This window comes from Dendronephthya gigantea, unplaced genomic scaffold (genome assembly GCF_004324835.1).
Source record: "Dendronephthya gigantea isolate DGI-Jeju-01 unplaced genomic scaffold, DenGig_1.0 000029F, whole genome shotgun sequence".
Lineage (NCBI taxonomy): Eukaryota > Metazoa > Cnidaria > Anthozoa > Malacalcyonacea > Nephtheidae > Dendronephthya > Dendronephthya gigantea.
Genome location: NW_021163039.1, coordinates 1,542,642 through 1,562,318, shown reverse-complemented (window position 1 = coordinate 1,562,318; position 19,677 = coordinate 1,542,642). Strand labels below are relative to the sequence as shown.

General features: G+C 36.3%; 1 protein-coding gene across 1 annotated transcript; it reads left to right on the top strand.

Annotated features, from left to right (window-relative positions):
• Positions 1 to 856: 856 nt before the first annotated feature.
• On the top strand, positions 857 to 19,486 carry LOC114524126 (ubiquitin-protein ligase E3B-like). Its single transcript, XM_028545252.1, has 31 exons — positions 857 to 1,025; positions 1,693 to 1,742; positions 2,034 to 2,083; positions 2,434 to 2,498; positions 2,915 to 2,971; positions 4,434 to 4,538; positions 4,812 to 4,859; positions 5,099 to 5,150; positions 5,446 to 5,531; positions 5,865 to 5,947; positions 6,215 to 6,320; positions 6,702 to 6,822; positions 7,099 to 7,133; positions 7,291 to 7,320; positions 8,124 to 8,367; positions 8,871 to 9,038; positions 9,808 to 9,982; positions 10,357 to 10,481; positions 10,646 to 10,775; positions 11,177 to 11,276; positions 11,584 to 11,706; positions 11,989 to 12,066; positions 12,152 to 12,250; positions 12,884 to 12,991; positions 13,529 to 13,666; positions 13,812 to 13,877; positions 14,274 to 14,332; positions 14,733 to 14,915; positions 15,534 to 15,645; positions 17,844 to 17,936; positions 18,661 to 19,486. The coding sequence occupies exons 1-31, from the start codon at positions 912 to 914 to the stop codon at positions 18,853 to 18,855; spliced, it is 3,198 nt and encodes a 1,065-aa protein (XP_028401053.1). The 5' UTR covers positions 857 to 911; the 3' UTR covers positions 18,856 to 19,486.
• The last annotated feature ends 191 nt before the right edge of the window (positions 19,487 to 19,677 follow it).

The window sequence follows — 19,677 nt, the reverse complement described above, 5'->3', positions numbered from 1 at the left end:
ATATTGTTTAATGTTTGTATAAGGGCACGAAACATGCATGCAACTTTACATAGGACAAGCATTTGACCATTAATACAGCGTGGTTATCAATGTCCAAATATTTGATATCATAACCAAAGCATGGTTATATTGTTTAATGTTTGTATATGAGCACGAAACATGCTTGCAACTTTACATAGGACAAGCATTGACCATTAAAACAGCGTGGTTATCAATGTCAAAATATTTGACATTGTAATAACCAAAGCATGGTAAACAGAACATGGAACATTCTGCCTGATGAACTAAGACATCAATTATTATTACCGTACTGCTTTAAATCTGGTCTATGAATAAAATAATCCACGGACATGGAAAATTGCCTAAATTGCCGTTAAATCGTACGTTGATACGTTTCGTTTTCCCTGTTTTCATATCTTGTTTCGCTCTGCTTTGTTTTGTCTCGCCGGTTTCGTTTCGTTGTTTCGTTCTGTCTTGTTGTATCGTATGGTTGCGTTTCATCACTTAAATGTGCTCTGCTTTTATTGTAAGGGCCCACTGTAATTGGTGTAAACTGTTGTGGTGTCCCCGCCAAATGAGTGTTACAAAGTAAATTGTGATAGCAATCTCAAAAAGCCCCTTTATGTGGCTGGAAATTTTGAATTTTTAATCAATGAGCTCTATGGTCTTAATTGATGAAAGAAAATGTTGAAAGTTCTATAGAATTTCACCTGCTTTTATATTAAAATCTCCATAAAACCCTGGATACATACCTAATATAACCTAATATACAGGTCAGTGCGCTGAGCCAACATGTGGAACCGTGTCCGTTATTACATGAAGTACCCGTAACCTGATCAAAACAAAAATGGCTGTTGTTTACAAAAATTGTTACAAATTGTGAGTGTTAAATTGAAGCATAGTTATCACTAATGTTCAGCTCGTCTGCTAAGGGTAATAAAGATGCTTTCGTCAACCGCAGTAAGGCGGCAAGAGATCAGAGAAGTTTGGAAAAGCAGAAGGAAAGGGCCGTTATTAAAATACAGGTAACTGGAGCCTCGCGGTTTACTGCCTTGACTTTGAGTTTTCAGTTTTGCCTTGACACTTGACAGTCGACTCGCGATCGTTTGAGGTCAATAAACTATTTCGAATTTTACAAATTCGTGAGGGCGAGTGAACGTACTTGTTAATTAAGACGTCGGGTTTTATTAAGATTTGATATAATTTAATATATGGAAATATCCTTTCTTGGAAACAGCTACTTATTTCTCGGTAATCTACACGATAACACCTTATATGAAATATTAAACACAACCAAATTCAAGTTTGGTTTTAAAAAAATCAATAAGATGTTGGTTATATTACAATGGCCAGCTTGTGTTTTTTTAAAGGCAACAAGTTTAAAAACTATTTTAAAAAAATGAGCCACGGCTCACTAGAAGATACAAGTCTCGGAAATGCTAGGTGCTAAAAGGGCTTCAAATTCTCAGAATTGTCTTGCTCAATACCTGTGGCACCCAGAATGAGCCTCTTTCCTTATTCAAGTACCTGTAATGACATGTTAATGTTGCACTGAACTGTTGCACTGAATCCATTCAGCCCCTCATTAATAAGGCCAGCCTATGTAGTTTTACATTCATTCTTAATACATTGTATGTATTGATATTGTGCATCACATAAATCTACTAACATACTTTATATTAAATTATATAGGCTGCAGCAAGGTCATACTTGGTGCTGTTGAAGTTGAGAAGTCAAATTCGGTAGGATTCTCAAATTTGCTTACATTTGTTTTAGTACAAACTACACTGTACATAGTATAAGTATATACATACTGTCGTATAATCCACGGAAAAATTAGGCTGGTATGGCACAGCCATACATTATTAAAGTTTAGAAAAGCTATTAACCAAACAATGTCTTTATATTATAGTGACAAATTAGTTTAAAATTACCAGTATCAGTATGCATCCTACTGTATATCATATCTACTGTTAATAAGTAGGTACAATTTTTAAGGTTATATGAATAAGCACTGTTTTTATTCCATTTAGGGATGAAATCAATAATTTTCTTATCACTTCAAAAGAAACAAAACCAACAGGTATTAATTTTATGTTCATTTTCAAATTCCTGAGCCCTGTGAGCGTGAACAAGGTGGATATGCTTGTTTTTCCCGCCCGTCTTGGAGAGTAGACAACGATAAATGATACTCAATTTTCATATATATACACTAAGTCTGAATGGTTGCTTCAATATAGTAAATTGAAACTATTGAAAATTGAAAGTTGAAAATTGAAAGCAGTGCATTTAGAAAAACCCTGTTAGATGTTATATACAAGAAGTTAACCACCTTATAGGTTCTTCTTGCCCCTAAATTTTATGCAAAATTGAAAATGCCTCAATCAGTGGTTTGCATCCTGTGACATTCTGAAGTCAGAATTTATTTTAAAGGCTTGGGTCTCTTTCAAGCGATCAAAAAATTTCTATTTATTTTTCAAGAGGACAAAGACAAGGAAGTAAGAAATGACATTAAAACATTATTCATAAATAACAAAAGTGATTCGTTTTTTACCTACTGTCAATTAATTCATTTTTCATTCGTTACTGAACCTAGACATTTAAGGCCCAGTTACAAGGTGCAATTTTTCTTGCAACTTGCAATGCAATTCTGCTTTTGAGAGATGTATATTTGGGAACGAAGAAACTTTTGTGTTTATTACACTTCATGCACTTTTCTTCTGCAAGACTCTTCACTAATTTACATTTCATCGAATGCAATTTAGAATTGCATTGGAAGTTGCAAAGAAAAATTGCACTGTGTAACATGGCCTTTAGACTTTATGTATTTCGCATGAGTGTTTCATTAGGTTGTGATTCTAATCTTCACCTGATCATTTTTATTTATTGGACAGTTATATATTAACTTTTTTAGCGATTTCATTTGATATGCAAAACATGTCTGGAAAGCATGGAAGATAAAATCTCCAAGGTTAGAAAGACACTTCTATTTTTAGGGGTAGGTTGGGGGTGGTATTAAGCCCCTACTCTCATGTCAGGTTAGGATAATAAACATATTTAGTTTGAGAACTGGAACGCTAAGGACAATGTGAATTTGCCATTTACAATTTTCCATCTGCGTCCAATCTAAATCTACCTAATATGAAAGGAATGAATGTGGTTTGATATTAAACAATCAACCTTTCAGAAAAGCAGAATTGTATAATCTTAAATCATTTAAGAAATAGAAAACATTTTCCGTGTTTCTATACAGTTATAGAAACACGCGTGGGAGTTTGGGAGAACGAGAAATAATCAGTGGGAAAACGAGCCCGTAGGGCGAGTTTTTCCACGTTATTTCGAGTTCTCCCAAACTCCCACAAGTGTTTCTATAACTGTATAGAAACACAGGAAAAAATGTTTTCTATTTCTTTTATAATATAACTCAATAAAAAGATTTTGTACAAATATTATGATTTGATTCAATTACAAATTCTCATTACATCGCTTCGCTTGTCAAGTTCGGCGGGAAAATTCCCGTGTTTCTATACAGTTATAGAAACACGCTTCTCGACCAATCAGCACGCGCGTACTATAAATGTTATATTATAATGTTAAATGTAAATTAATATACAATCTTCGTGCATTGGCCTAAATCTACTCACGCGATTTGTCAAAATCTTGGTTTCTTGTTGCCTGGCGACAGATCATAGGAATCATCATCAGTGATCATAATTTATTCACAATAACCCATGAAAATCATGGTTTATTCAAAATTATACAATCTTCGTGCATTGGCTTAAATCTACACGCGATTGGTCAAAATCACTGAATCACGTGGTTTCTCGTTGCCTGGCGACAGATCATGGGAATAATAATTTATTCGCAATAACCCATGAGAATCATGGTTTATTCAAAAATGACAGCCTGCAACGAAGCTTGGAACTTCAATGCAGCAATCAATGAACTTAGATTGTATATTAAAATGTTAGAGACTTTATGTTCGTGTTTTGTTGACAAATAAACGCACTTGCTGACCATGTACAATGAATTCGAAATTTCAGTTTTGCAATATTGAAATTTCTCGTTCATTGTATGGTCAGCGCGTGCGTTTATTTTTGAACAAAACACTGACAACAGTCTCTAACCCTTAATTAATTGTAATCAGTAATGCTCTATTTTAATTGGTCGACCGAAATGGCTCTTTGGTCCTCTGTATCATAGCGTTAATTTCTAATTCTGACCTTGCTCTTTCCTTGCCCCTCGATGCATGCCAAAGCGATGAAAATTTCGAACAAAATGTGGTTTGACATTCAATTGTTTCCTATCAAAAGTTGAAATGCCAAAATCTATTAAGCAAATTTAATAACAAGCAAGGGGAACTAAAAGTTGAAATATAATGCTCATACAGTATATACAAAACTATACAAGGATTCTTTGTTCCGTATATTTAGATGTGGTATATCTATCCTGCATTGACGAAAGATTGGGCTCTTTTATGGATAACCCAGTTGAAGAAAGTTCTCGTCATTTGTTCCCGCTATCTAAAAAAACTCAAGGTAACAACTGGCAACAAGCCTCTTTTATACCGGCAAATTTTCTTCGGTCAATCTTTTGAGTTTTGAGTTCTAAAATCTAACAACCTATAGCTCGGAATTTCCCGATAAATCTACTTCACTCCCGAATTTTCAAGAGTAGAAATGTATATGGTTTGAATTTATATAGGGAGATATATCTGTTAGAACTGATGAGCTTTCCCGTTGTTGTTGCAAATGGGTTAAAAGTCTACAATAGTGATTTATGTTTAATGTTCATTCCACTTTTTTATTCAGCCAACTTCTGGAAGCGACACAAAACTTATCAGTATTTACTTAGGCATGGTAAGTAATATGGAAAGGCCACAGAAATATTTGAAAATTTATGCACAGAAATTTCATGTTAATACAGTTCCACTGAACTATACCTTTAAAAGGAGAATTTGCGAGTGAGAATTTTGTCTTGCCTTACAATTCGTCCTGTTATGAGAGTGATGAGACCGATGTTTAGTATTTGTGATAATATAAGATTTCGTTTCACCCTATTGTATGTCGTGTCTGTATCTTTTCTTTTATTTATACAGATCGCTAAATTCACGGATTGCAATTCTTGGAATATCATATCGATCAAAGGAGGTAGGGTGAATCCGAGTTTAAGTGCATGCAATTCCTTGTTTTGATCGATGTAAACGAGTGAATAAGTTATAGGTATTTAGATAGAGGCACCTGAAAATGAGCTAAAAGCTATCCGCATGTATCGTTTAAATCTGTTGATAGACAATCCCTACGGCTGGCGAAAAAAAGTATTGGACATTCAAACCTTTTATGAAATTGAATCGTATTTCAAATACATCTTTCCATCATCTTTCTGAAAGGTCTATCCATGCAGCTGCATGTTTTAACTTAAGCTAAGTCAGGTTATCCTTTGCAGGGAAAAAGTGGAAGCCTGGGTTGAGTCTGTTATGCAAGAACGTTCTTCTTCATTTGGAAAAGAGCGAGTTTTATTCTTCATTAAGGGTACGTTCTTGTTGGCTCTCGAATTCAAATCGTCACGGGGCCGAGAAAATAAAATTTTCGTAGGCTAGTAACAAAATATATACAGAGACAGAGTCATTGCTCGCAATATGATGAATTCATGTATATCTGTTCTCACACGATACCAAACCTCCACATTTCATGCAGTAGGACGGAATTCAACCCCGTCTCGTTACTCGTATCTCTTCTTCTACTTTTCTTCATTTTTTCTACGGCGAGGCGTTTTCTATGCCTAGAGTCTCAACAGCGTCGTCGAGATGTTTTTCCTTTAGTTTTCAGAAACAATGATATATTATACGATATTTTGTTCAACAGGAACTCGCAATAAGTGGTCTTTGCCGCAATGATCCAGCTCTACGCTCCACCCAACTTGCAGCAGTCTTAACATTATCCTTGAGGTAAACCAATGTTATTTGGTATTTATTTTTATTATTTTGGTATTTGGTTTTGGTAAACCAATTGTTATTAGACTGTTTTGGCAGTTAAAAAATAAGTAATAAAATTGGTTTTACCAAATGAAATAGATTAAAAAGAGATCTGAGACAAACAATTTTAAAATAGTTGCTATAATAATCTTATTTTACAGTGGATATTGTATGAATTTATTGTCTATGTAAATGTTTCGTGTTTAGCATTACAGCAACGTTTTCTTTTCACGTTTATAGAGTTTCTGAAGGGTCCGGATTTAATGAAAAATCGATGAAATTATTTCAAGTTAATATAATGTCAATCCCCGGACTATTTCTTCATGTCACAAACATATCACCACAGGTAATGTGCATCCATACTATGGTTACTATGGTTACTATGATTACTTTGGTTCTATAACCAGCGTAAAAAAACGCGCCACTTACAGTAGTTATAACAATCTTGCAAACAATTTGTAGCAAGTCCATTAACATGTCTGTCTACTCATCCTATGCATGTATACATTGCTTGTCCCAGAATGTACCCTTGGAGGTCTTGAATACCGACATTCAGTATTATATATTACCTACTAAGATTGCATAAACAGCGTGTGACCATGGATAACTTGCGACCATGTTCTCAGGCAAATATCAATAGGCCATTTTGCAATTGTTCACTTTTTTAGTTATATCTTCCCACGAGATAGTTTACATTTAAAAAATTTGTTTACAAATTTCTTTTTAGACATTAGATCTGGCGAAACAGTACACGTTGCTGTCGCGAAGTTTGAAATTCTTCAACAGCGCCAGCAACTGGAGTAGTGTGTTTGAATGTTTGCATGGAAACAACTCTCTTTGTCTTCTTGGTAAGATCTGGTTTTGCTGAGAATGATGTTGTGTGCTCCCTGACCATTTGACAGGGAAGAGACCGGTCCTATATGTTAGCGTGATAATCTCATAGTGACATTGTTGGTTGTTAGTTGCTTACCTGAATCCTTAATTCAGAAATTTACATCAAGTTCTGGTCCTGCTACAACCCCCCTCCATCCAACGAGTGTCCAGGAGAAGGGTTTCATTGTTGGCTAAAAATATTGGAAAATATTTCAAGACTCCGATAATATAATTTCTTTCCTTCTTTTTAGCTAATCTAATTTATTTAATCGATGTTGATAAAGAGGTATGTGGTACATGAACAATCGATTTTAGTTCTGTTAGAGTTTACTGGTTGAAAACATTTAAGAATTTCAAACAAGCGCCCTCGGAAATCTTTCACTGGTAATTAATATACTGTTGAATATTCTTCTTGCTAAAATTTAAAATCTTTTTTCGTTTAGAGTTTCAAATCAACCATTCCAGAATTTTTGGTAAGCTGATTTCTAAATTTCTGGACATATTAAGCCCGAATGAAACGCGGAGAAGTCCATCGCAAGTTATACTTACTTTGACTTGCGCGAGACTGCATGGTCAAACGATAGACAAGCCAACGCAAGTCTTCGCAAGGAGACGCTCAAACGAGGTACAAGCAAGCACAAGCAAAAGCTTGCGATGGACTTGCGTCCTCGTTTGATTCGGGCTTTATGTTTAGATTAAAAGCATCGACAAATATTTTGTCTAAAGTCTTGAAATTCCAGCAGCAAATGCATGGAGTTTTTCAATAGCTTCACTTAGGGATCTGTACCAACCTATACGAACAAGCTACATGCTTTATTGTTTGACGATAACGAAAAAAACGCAATGAACTATCGAAATTTACTTTTAAAAGAATGAATCATAAACGCTGTTCACTGTTCTTGCAAAAAACTAATCACAACACTCGCGATCATATTAAGTTGAGCTTACTGTCACTTTGACGCGCAGTGGCGTAGCCAGCCTGACGATTTAGTCATGCTATGCAAATTTTATGTTATTATCATTATTCATTTCTTTAGAAATTCATTGTTTTCACAGTCAATGAACACCAAAATATTAGCATAGCATGACTAAATTGTCGGGCTGGCTACGCTACTGTTGACGCGCATGCAGGACAACTTGTTACGTCAAATATTACGCTTTTACCGCATGAATATACTAATTTGGGATGCATTTTTAGCTGTAAACTGATCACGTTTTCTATGTTTAATATGATCTATGTAATGAAAAAGCTTTTTATTGTCATCGATTGATCTAGTCGGCTGTAACAAAGATTCTGGTCGACGTTCAGTCATTCGTGTCGAAAGACAAATCCTCGCTGGCCAGTTGGCATCCGATATTTGGCTGGTACAAAGAAAACTGTGATTCTCAGCTGAATGCTTCCATCGGCCGTATCATAAGACAACTTCAAATTCTCTGGAAACGAAGTACGATCGAAATCTTATTCCAAAGTCTGCCATCATTGCCCCAGGACTCTGAAAAGACCACGGCGAAAAGTAAAGGTATTTCCTAACGTCGAAATGTGCACTAAATACATGCATGCAATGGCGTAGCCAATTTCGATAATTGGGGAATCAATTTCTTTTCAAATCGATTGTCTTTAACGCCTCCCTCCCCCAATCACGTATCAATGCTACCCGACGTTTACATGCACTTGCGAATTTTGCTGCGATTTTGGTTACTGATGTCCAAATCTTATTTATACACATCAGAGCATTCGTAACTAGTCACTCATTCGCATCTACCAAAAGAAGAAAATCACACATTAAATTGCACTTAAAATTGCAAGTGTTAACGGGCTTATAACTCTTATAATTCATAGTTTATAATGTTTATATAGTTTATCTATTAACACTTATATTTTGCTTAAAGTATTAAAATAGTTGTATGTAATTGTATTTATATTGTATAAAAAGCGTTACCACTTTTCGAAGACCTACCTTAATTCATAGGGTTAATGACGAATGCAGTTTTTGCACTGATCTTCTGTTTGATTCACGTATAGCTCCTGATGGTCGGAGGAAGCTTCTAGCTCGACTGATTACTGGAAGGTTTACTTCACGACGAGAAGCAAATTTATCCTCGCCTCGAGTCGTACAAATCCGCAACACATGTGTCATGTTTGAGCTGGTTCTCAACTCGTTAAGTCAGTTGAAAATGGATGTGCTGACAGGTGAGACTGTTTATAGGAAATATTTATTTATACCGTCATTTATACAGGTATTCGAACCGTCGTAACCTAGTATAGGTCTGCTGAAAGAGCTTTCGACTAGGAAACCGATTGTATGGTGGGTTCAAAATCCCACCGTAGTCGAGGGAGCTTTAGCAGTGACTACGAGTTCGACTACGAGTACGAAATTCGTCATTCTCGCGCGTTGTTTGCTTACGCCATCAGCCAAAACTCTTTAGTCGCCGAGCTTTTGAGTAGGAAATTTGCCAAAAAACTCGTACTCAAAAACCCGGGGACTATACGAGTTTTGGCTGATGGCGTAAGCAAACAACGCGCGAGAATGGCGAATTTCATACTCTTAGTCACTGTTAAAGCTCCCTAATTTTCCAGCTTCCGCGGTTGGTAACTCACAGAGAAAGTGATGACGTGAGCATACAGGCTGACATAAGCGGATAGGAGCTTCTAAAATAGAGCAACACTTGAACATAGTTCTTTCCGTTCTATACTTATTGTAAACTTGTTCTAGCACCATTACTGCATAAGATGCAGTAGCTGTATAATTCACCTTATTCCCAATCGTGATTAACCCCTAACCTGGAAGTCCATCGTCCACCTGGAAGAATGAACAGGCCAACAGGAAGAATTTGTGCTGAAATAAAACATGTAGATTTTTTCGGTATTCCGTGGTTCCCAAGCCTCCATACATCACATCATGATCACCAATCACTAATCATCTTCTTTCCGTCATATTTTTGTTTTCTCTTACTCATAGGTCTCAGTTTCAACGAGGAGTTTCTTCTACGACTATTAAAGTTCTTGCAAGAATTAGGCCCTGATGGTGGACTGAGTTTGATACTGAGTTTTGTTTCTTCGGAATCTTCACAAATGTCGACCTCCATTCAATCTTTGCTTATTTTGTTTTGTGATTGCTGCGGTCATCTCATTCCGTAAGTATCGAGTTTAATCTGCGGTTAGGGCAGCTGCGCTGTGTTTTAAATTTTCGATATATCCCAACCCTTGGGTTATATATTATAGGTTAGATTTTTATAAATTGGCGTATATGTTTCAAATCTTTCAGTACATACAGTTTCGTTTGCCCTCTTCTTAGAAATATAGCAGTTCAAAATGTAAATAAAGCGCTGTCTAGATTACACTCTGTATATATACACTATATAGCTCCATTTACGTAACTGCATGATCTAAGCTTTTCCACTTTCTTCCATTCCTGCTACTCCTGCAGGAGAAAATAGCATGCATGTGTAAATTAACCAGCGTTTAAAAGGAGTAAAAATTGAATCGGACCAACTTATATTCTTTTCAGCATTGTGGATGATTATGAAATGTACGAGAAACAAAAGCCATTCAGTTTGGAAGATCTGACCGCTTTATCAGGGTTTTTAAACACGCTGACTTATAAACTACTGTGGAACAGACCCCGCGGAAAGAGTAAGATTTATAAAATCTTAAATTTTTGTATGTAGCTATGTTGCATTATCTGATCAAATAAAAGTTGATTGAGTGGTATGGACCGTTCAGTCCAGATTTCTATAGTTCAGTGGTTGATTTTCATCGCCACAAACTCGCAAACTGACATTCTTCTATGGTTCTAGAAAATTCTGATGTGGTCAATCAACTGGACAACACGGACCGTCTACTGTCTTCGGTTTATTCACTTCTGATGTTAATTTATGACAGGGATTCTCGTAGACGCTTCACGCCAGAGAATCACTGGTTAATCAAGTAAGAAAACAACATTCTTTTCCATCCTGCCCTTGTATCCATAACCTCTGTCGATATGTACTTACCTTGATGTTCATACCATTCAAGTGGCTGTCATATTTTGCTCTTGCCTTGCGTAGGCCTTTCTGCCGTTGTGGAAAGGCCTTTACCTTTTGGCCTCGGTCCCTTTATGTCACATTCATAATGTAGAGCAACAGAAACGTTGGCGTTTTGCCATGATCTAAAATTTATCAACTTTGCTTAATTCATGGACATTTATGACTCCTTGTACATCAAGATTTGCATGGTTCGTCTGCATGGTAACCCTTGCTCGATTGGATTAAGGCATCTTCATTCACTACCTTTTTATGGGAAGATATCAGTAATATAATTGATTGGAGATAAAATTTTACCTTTTACAGAGAACTGAAAATTGGTTCCTTTAAATCTGAGTTAACAGCAGGAAAGCCAAGAGCGAGTGAAGTTTTACAAATGATTCCTCACGTCGTTCCCCATAGAGAGGTAGGAAACATGATGTATATTTATTACCTTCAATCTCCTTCTTCTTCAATGTATTCTTCTGAAAGCTTCGTACAGTCTCTAAAGTTTTCACGAAAAGGTTATCATTTTTCGGCCCGTAATATTTACACAAAAGTATTCAAGATTTTCTGGAATTTAAATAGGCTTTTCACATTTGAATATTTCGCCACCGAACTTTTCAGGAAGGTAGAGCCTTCATATCTCGAGTTTCTGATTTGAATTGTTAAATATATTGTCAAATTATTCTCTTTTCTGATCCTAAAGTTAGTATTTCACCTTCTTTTCTTAGCGCGTGAAGATCTTCCGTAACTTGGTTCAACAGGACAAACAGTCGCTTGGAATATCGATTGATCAGGAAGACTTCAGCGCCAGCTGCATGTTTGTCAAAGTCCGCAGGAATCAACTGCTTGAGGTTTGTCAAATCAACTATGTATGCTTATAGCTTCAGTCTGAGACAATGAGTTGACACTGCCGCAGCCTCTTTAAGTATTGAAGCATTTGGATTGCCTCCTTGCGTGCCTAAAAAAAACTACTTTATACTTACACTGAAGCGAATTGTAAGCCACATGTATTTTTACATTATCCTATTAGTTACCAAAGATACATGTCAGCTCGGGAGCTATAATAGAATTAATGTACTCAATTCTAATGCAAGTCTGTTTGGAAATTAATCTGACTATTCCCTTTTGTCCAGGATGGGTACAAACAATTATCAAAGATTCCTATTCAAAAGCTTAAAGCAACGATAAAAATCAAATTCGTCAATGAGTATGTAGGTAGACCTTTTCTTTCTTTAGTATCGTGGCAATGAGTTGGATGAATTTCTCAATGCATGTGTTTCTCCGTTTACAATCTAGGGTTTAGACGAAGCTGGTATCGATCAAGACGGGGTGTTTAAGGAATTTCTTGAGGAAACAATCAAGCAAGCTTTTAATCCACAGCTCAATTTATTTAAGGTAGAAATCTTTGTTCTTTCAGTCAGCATTGTGTGTAGGCTATCATCGTAATCAATATTCTAACCTCATTACCACAATCCATGATGACCAATCACGATGACCATTGTAACAATGATATTACTCGTAATCATGTGCATAATCACAATTGTTGATCATCACGATCACGATCGTAACTAAAATCTTACTCGTAATCATGTGCATAATTACAGTTGATGATAATCACTATATGACAATCCTAACGATGATCTTATTCGTAATTATGTCCATAATCGCAGTTGATGATAATCACGATCACGCTCGTATCGATGATCCTACTCGTAATCATATTCATAATCATAGTTGATGATAATCACGATCGCATTCGTAATCCTAATCTTATTCGTAATCATGTCCATAATCGCAGTTGATGATAATCACGATCACAATTGCAGTTATGATCTAAATCCTGATGATGGTCATATTAATCATTAACGATCACGATTGTAATCATAATCACGATTGTAATCATAATCACGATTAAAATGATCATACTCGTGATCGTGAGACGATTGACAATCGTAATCTTAATTCCCGCATGAACCCAGCAGTTAAAAACAGACCTTATTCTCATAATATCTCAATGTAACTCATTAGCTCACTCAAGATCAACGACTTTACCCGTCGCCAACATCTTGCATCCACGACAACCACCTTGCTTTGTTTGAGTTTGTCGGGAAAATGTTGGGAAAAGCGGTGTATGAGGTAAGTTACACCTTGGTTATACTGATTGTGCTCTTCACATTCTGAGATATAAGTTTAGCCCAGTAAACTCTAAAAAGGCTTACCAGGATCCAGGATCGAATATACCATGCTCCGGTATATTCCACCTTACCAAGATCGAAGATACCATGGCCAAATCCCGGTATAATCGTACTTCACTAATTTTTTATCGCGTCAGTCTATTTTATACCTTTCGGTAGATTAGTTGATGCGTTGAATATACTAAATATCGGTGACTTTATTAAGGAGTTTAGGAGGAGAGTTAGTCTTAATTTTTGTGTTGCATTGATGCATTTGCATCACTAGTTGACAAATAAAAATCCATTTCTCTGTTGAAACTACCTAATATCTGAAATACCTGAAATATATTTTATCCGGTTCAAGCTTATTTCAGAGCTATAGTTCTTAGAACTAAAATACGAGCGTGAGATCTCCCGGATATTTGATCAAGAAAACTAGATAATTATGCATGTCTTTCGTATCCATTTTTTTAACATGCATCGTTACTTTAATCTTTAGGGTATCGTCGTTGATGTTCCCTTCGCCCCATTCTTCCTCAGTCTGCTCTTGTCACGTCAGCACGGTGCTTTGTACAGCTCCATCGACGAGCTTCCTTCGCTGGATCCTGATCTCTATAAGAATCTGAACTATGTCAAGGTTTGAAAGGGAACTTCTCATAAAATGTGGTTAAACAACTGCAAAATTAAATAGAGATCCTAGTATTGTATGTTTGTGTGTAGATTCATTCTTGGGCGCGATTTTAATATTACTGTGTAAATATTTGTTGTTTTTCATTGTTTAGAATTACGACGGTGATGTGACTGATTTGGGGCTTACATTTTCATTTGATGAAGAATTTTTAGGAAAGGTACCTACTACTATTAGGTCTAGAACTTTTTTGATTTGAGAAAATATATAGGTAAAGAATATATGTGGAGAATTGAAGGGAGAAAATGAGGAAACACAACCTTACCCATTACGATACTGGCTAATTGCTTGTACTTGCAAAGTAGTCTTTTCTCAGCAGCTGCATGGACAGATTCAGCTTGAGGACGGTGTCGTCAAAGACGACGTGAAATTGGCGAACAAAAAGCATGGCATGTCCATATATGGGATCATCACGCCATGTATTCGCCATCTCACGTCAATTCTGACGTGTACGTTGGTACGTTCTCATGCTAAATCTGCCCAATAATGTTGCGAGGCCTTGTGATGGGATAAGGACTGTTTTTAACTAACTGTTGTTTTACTTTTTTATACCAAGGTCATAACGCACGATTTGAAGCCAGGGGGAAGAACTATGGACGTCACTGATGAAAATAAGTGAGTGATGGAGAGTTACGAAAAAGATGGCCGGTATACACATTTGACCAGAATGCGCTGCAAATATTAAGATATCAAGAACTAACAAATAAGAATTTAAAGAATGTTTTGCTCTTCTTTCTGCCAACATCTCACCTCATTCTTTAAGGAATAAACAACTTCAAAGTGTTGGTATTTGTGTATGAATTTGTTGTCGTATGAAATGATTACTGGCAGTATCTCATGTGTTTTCTACTGCAGTGTCCTTGGAAGGCCCCAATTTGCTTTTTAAAAAGATTTATAACAAACAAATTGCGTTTTTGTAAAGTGTACAGGCAATCGTTTTCGTTACATTTTATTTCGATTAAGCTATAGTTCGCTCAAAAATGTTTACTGTGATTTTTCTTTGTGATTTTTCCAGAATAAGCTATATCCACCTGATGGCCCACTACAAGATGTGCGTCCAGTTAAGAGATCAGAGCCGAGCGTTCTTTCATGGCTTTCGAGAGTTCATTCAACACAATTGGCTCGGAATGTTCTCGGGTCCCGAGTTGCAAAAACTGATCTCTGGCGATAGCACTACACTGGATGTCTCTGATTTACGGTATGTCTTCATTCAAAGAAATAAAGCATGCAAACGTTAAAGTGCCTATATCACTTGTGGGATATTAACGGATTTGAATAGGGCTTGAAAAATTTGTTTATAAGTTCTACAACCTTTTTTGATAAAATTAAATAGTTTCGAAAATACATACGTCGGTTGGGGGACCTGGGACTCAGGAATGATTTGCAAACACGCCGTCTTTTATAATGTAAACATGAAGAGTTTCACTGGCGATATAGTTTGCGCTTTTCAAGAAAAAAATGCAGGAACGGTGCGTTGTGTATGGCTGTAGCATCTGGGCGAGTTATTCTCAAAATATTTTACGTTATTGGAAGATCAAAGTAAAATTACATTTGATTATATTATGTTTGACAAGAACTTGGTTCCTGAGTCCCAGGCCCCCGAGCAGGAAAATCGTCATGTTTAGATGTAAATATTTCCGAAACTATTTAACTATATCGAAAAGGGTTGTAGAACTTATAAACAAATTTTTCAAGCTCTATTTAAATCCGTAAAGATCCCACAAGTGATATAGGCACTTCAATGAGTTAAGGCACATTTCACTCTTCAATGCGATTAGTTATTCTGTTGTAATCATGTTCGTGAATATTTCCTCAGAGCGAACACGACTTACTATGGTGGTTACCACAACAAACATCGCGTGATAAATTGGCTCTGGGAGATCGTCGAAAAAGACTTCAACGATTCCGAAAAGTCCGCATTTTTGAAGGCAAGTAGAAATAGTTTGTTACATGTCGATGTCTTTGTCCTTTTGATATCAGGGGCCGGTTGTTCGAAGGGCGTTTAGCTTAAACGGTGGATAAGTTCAAAATAGAAAACAGAATTATCTATTTATTGAACAACTGAGCTGAAATATTTTAATTTTCAATGGAAGTACATATTAAATACATAGGATGCAGGTTCAGTCATTCGGAAGGTCTATGAGAATACTTTTAAACTTTGCATGGCTGATCCACCATTTAAACAAAAATACCTTTCGAACAACCGGCCCCAGGACTTTTTAAATTTAACTTCATTATGATTTATGTCATTTGTAAAAGTATCTTTTGATATCCGCTTCTAAAGATACCCAGTTTTACTAAAATAATCAATCTAAGAATAAACGAAAACGACATTATTTCTGCATGAATTATATTCCATCGCAAAATACTGTAATACTAAAAATAACAAACTTTAGTAAAGTTGTAACAATTTGCCAGTGCAATTTGCCCATCTGCTTCGCGGAGCCAATCAGAACACGCTAAAAAATTAAATTGCCGCTGACGCTGTGTTGAGTCTTCTTTGCATTTCGACCGCATCGCAACCAGTGATCGTAACGCCTCGCGTAGCTTCGTGAGCAGTCGGGTGAAACTAATCACTGAGTGTGAAACCAGGAACCGGGAGTATTCTACGACACGTTACGAGCGTTCGAAGTGGGTGCTCACCATTACACGTGGCGTTTATTTATTGCTTTTTAAGTGCGAACCTACGACGTACAAAATAGAAATTATATGGTACGTAATTATCTATATTTTCAACATGGTTTGCGGTGAATTATTTACTTGATTCGCTATGTTTTGGCACGTTTATTATTTTGTATAATTATGCCCTTGTATTACAATAATACATTAGCGTAGTTTAACTGTACACAAGATCTTTCAAGGTATTATGTAAACGCACGAACTAACAGTTAGTAGAGACCTTCAGCTTGATGTGTACCGCAAGTCAACGGCAAACGGTAAACATAAGTTTAGAGACAGTTGTTTGCTATCTGATATATTAGCTTTTCTTTTACATTTAAGCTAAAGTAATCGTTTGACTGCAAACCACGCAAATAGCCAATATTAGTATAAAATTGCGATTAGAGTTTGCCGTTAGCGGTTTGCCATCAAGGCGTCGTTTAACTTCGATGCTGGACCTTGTGTTTCATTCTTCGCTGTGTATTGTGTCGATATCAGTGTTTTCTTTTGAAGCGGGTCAAATTTTGAAGGGTACTAAAAGACTGTGCATATTCTAATAGTGTCAGAGTCAGAGACTCAATCGGTAATAACAAATCTGTTTATACATTAAACATTTGCTACGAGCTTTTGCCTCAAACCAAGACGTCGTAACTAGCAATCCAGTAGAGTGTTAACAGCGGTCTAAATGCCTGGCGCTCTACAGTTAATTGTTTACGAAAATCACTGTTTAGCGAGCGTAAAAAATTGCTCAGAGTATCATAGTTTATCATACATAATGTTGGTTACGTGGGTATTTAGTGTAGTGTGGTTGCACGCACAATGGGTTTGCATGGCTGTCGGATTCAGCTTCGGGACGGCATTTTGTATATACACATTGGTGATTTTACTTGAACAGTGTTTAATGAGCAGTGTAATTGTATGGATGTGTTCACTTGGGGAATCATGCGCCTATCAATTTTAATTTCTGGCTTAAAGCAAACTAGTATAGAAATACAGCCTTGCATAAAGCCGGTACTATAGGGGCCGATTACATGGATCGGGGTAGCGCGTCTTACTGGGCTGCATAGCCCGTTTCCTATGGTAATTATAGTCAATTTTAAAATTTCGATTACATGCAACCAGGCCAGCCCGCCTTGCCAGGGTGGAAGTTACCTTGCCTTCTATTATTTCTTGCCTTATGGGCTACCTTGCCTTCTATTAATTATTTATGTTGTAAATATTTAACGTGTCGCAGAATAAATTGATTTGATTTGATTTGAAGTTTGCATTTAATCGGGCAAACCGGGCTGAAAACGTGCAAGAATGAATATAATACTATAAAACCCAGCAAGGATTGAAATTTTTAAGGCTAAACGATGTAGGGTTGTTGATGTAGCGTAATCCTATATGATTCTCAGAACCACTTTAATCCGGGACCGCAGTTTTTGTAATACCCCATACATTTGTTAATAATATTGCTTTTTTATAGTTTGTTACAAGTTGCTCAAAACCCCCGTTACTGGGTTTTGCCCACCTTCGTCCCGAGTTTTCAATACGCTGCGTCGAGACCACTGACGATGAGGTGTGTGATTTTGTCATTTTCACCTTACTACATATTTACATTTATACTTCAGTCCACAAGGCCCTATACTTCTGCCCACGGTGCCATTTTTCTTGCAACGTGCGATGAAATTTTACTTTAAGAGATGTAAATTAATGAAGAGTCCTATAAATGTGGGAGTGTAATGATAAACGTTTCGTAGTTGCAAATTTACATCTCTCAAAAGTAGCATTGCAAGTTTCATGAAAAATTGCACCGTGTAAAAGGGCCTTTAATTTTCAATAATTTCACATTGTCTTTACTTCTACTTTCTTTTAATTCACTTCACCTTTTCATTCACTTTCCCACTTTACCTTCACGTCCACTTGATCACTTTACATTTACATATTCATTTACATCACGTTGACTTCATATCTGCGTAAGTTTTGCTTTCCGTTTTAATTCTGTTTCACTTTGCGTTACACTCTTTTCACTTTTCCACTCTGTCTTCACTTTTCTTTCACTTCTTTTCACTTTTATTTTACGTTAATTTACGTTTCTCACCAATCACAACCCTTGAGCCAGTCTTTCTATGTTACTCATGCCGTTTGTGTTGTCAAAAACGTCACTTGCTTAAGCTCACTAATTACTTCACTTCTACGCTACTTCCACTTTACTTTGTCTTCACAATTCACATCACTCCCACTTCACTATTTTTCTTTCTAAACCTAACTTCTGTGCTTAAAGATATTATTTTGTTCTATAGGACGAGGGTGATTCGGTCGGGAGTGTGGTTCGAGGATTTTTCAATATTGGTCGAAGGAAAGCTTCTGCAGGTAGACTGCCTACGTCATCAACTTGTTTCAATCTTTTAAAATTACCAAATTACGGTAGGAAGGAACTTTTAAGAGAAAAACTACGATATGCTATTCAATCACATTCAGGTTTTGAGCTTTCATAACCCGCAGCAGCTTGCAGCGTTGTAAATAATTTAATTTTAACCGGTGTCCCTACCAGTTAACTTTTTCGTGGTTCTCCGAAAGGGACTGGGTTGAATCTTCACCGAAAAAGGTTTTCCGAGAATAATTTAATAGGATATGGCGACATTTTCAAATTTTGAAAATGATGCTCAATCTGCAATGGTAATGTACGACATTTAATAGCCTTTGCCTTTCGTGGACTAGTTTCTTGGACTACTTTTTTTAAAAACCTTTAAATCATCATGCCAACGGTTGCCAACAGGTTATTTTTAACTTCTGAGCCATTTCATGGAACGTGTAATGTTCGACAATGCAACTATACCAAAATGTAAAGTTGTACACTGGACTCTCTCTTACCATCTTTAACTAAGACAACTTTCAGTTTCTAAACTTTTTTTTAAATCTAATCCGGTAGGCTCAATAAGCTTTATAAGATTAAGGAATAAATCGAGGTATTAAAGATTACATAACACAAGAAAATCAGCACATTTCAACAATAAAATATACGATGAATTATATCATAGAAAATATAATTACCTATAATCACAAAATATTTTTTATTCTCAGTTACAAAGTTACTAATGATTCCTATATTAACAGTTACGAAGTAGACTTTTTCAATCGATATTATTTACGATCGAGCTGTATCAGGATTGTGTTTATCGATGATTATTGCTTTTTGTAAATGAAATAACTTCATTTTCTCCACAATCCTTTACCAGCTGATAAAATTAAAGGAATTCCGAAATTTATAGTCTACATAATTTGGAACCAATGGATTCATCTTCAGCGGAGGTTTGAAA

Bases quoted from the DNA above. Each gene is read 5' to 3' on its own strand.
- LOC114524126 (XM_028545252.1), top strand. From the start codon at position 912: ATGTTCAGCTCGTCTGCTAAGGGTAATAAAGATGCTTTCGTCAACCGC. The intron at 1,026-1,692 runs GTAACTGGAGCC...TAAATTATATAG, and splicing joins GGGCCGTTATTAAAATACAG to GCTGCAGCAAGGTCATACTT. The intron at 7,321-8,123 runs GTAAGCTGATTT...CGATTGATCTAG, and splicing joins CAACCATTCCAGAATTTTTG to TCGGCTGTAACAAAGATTCT.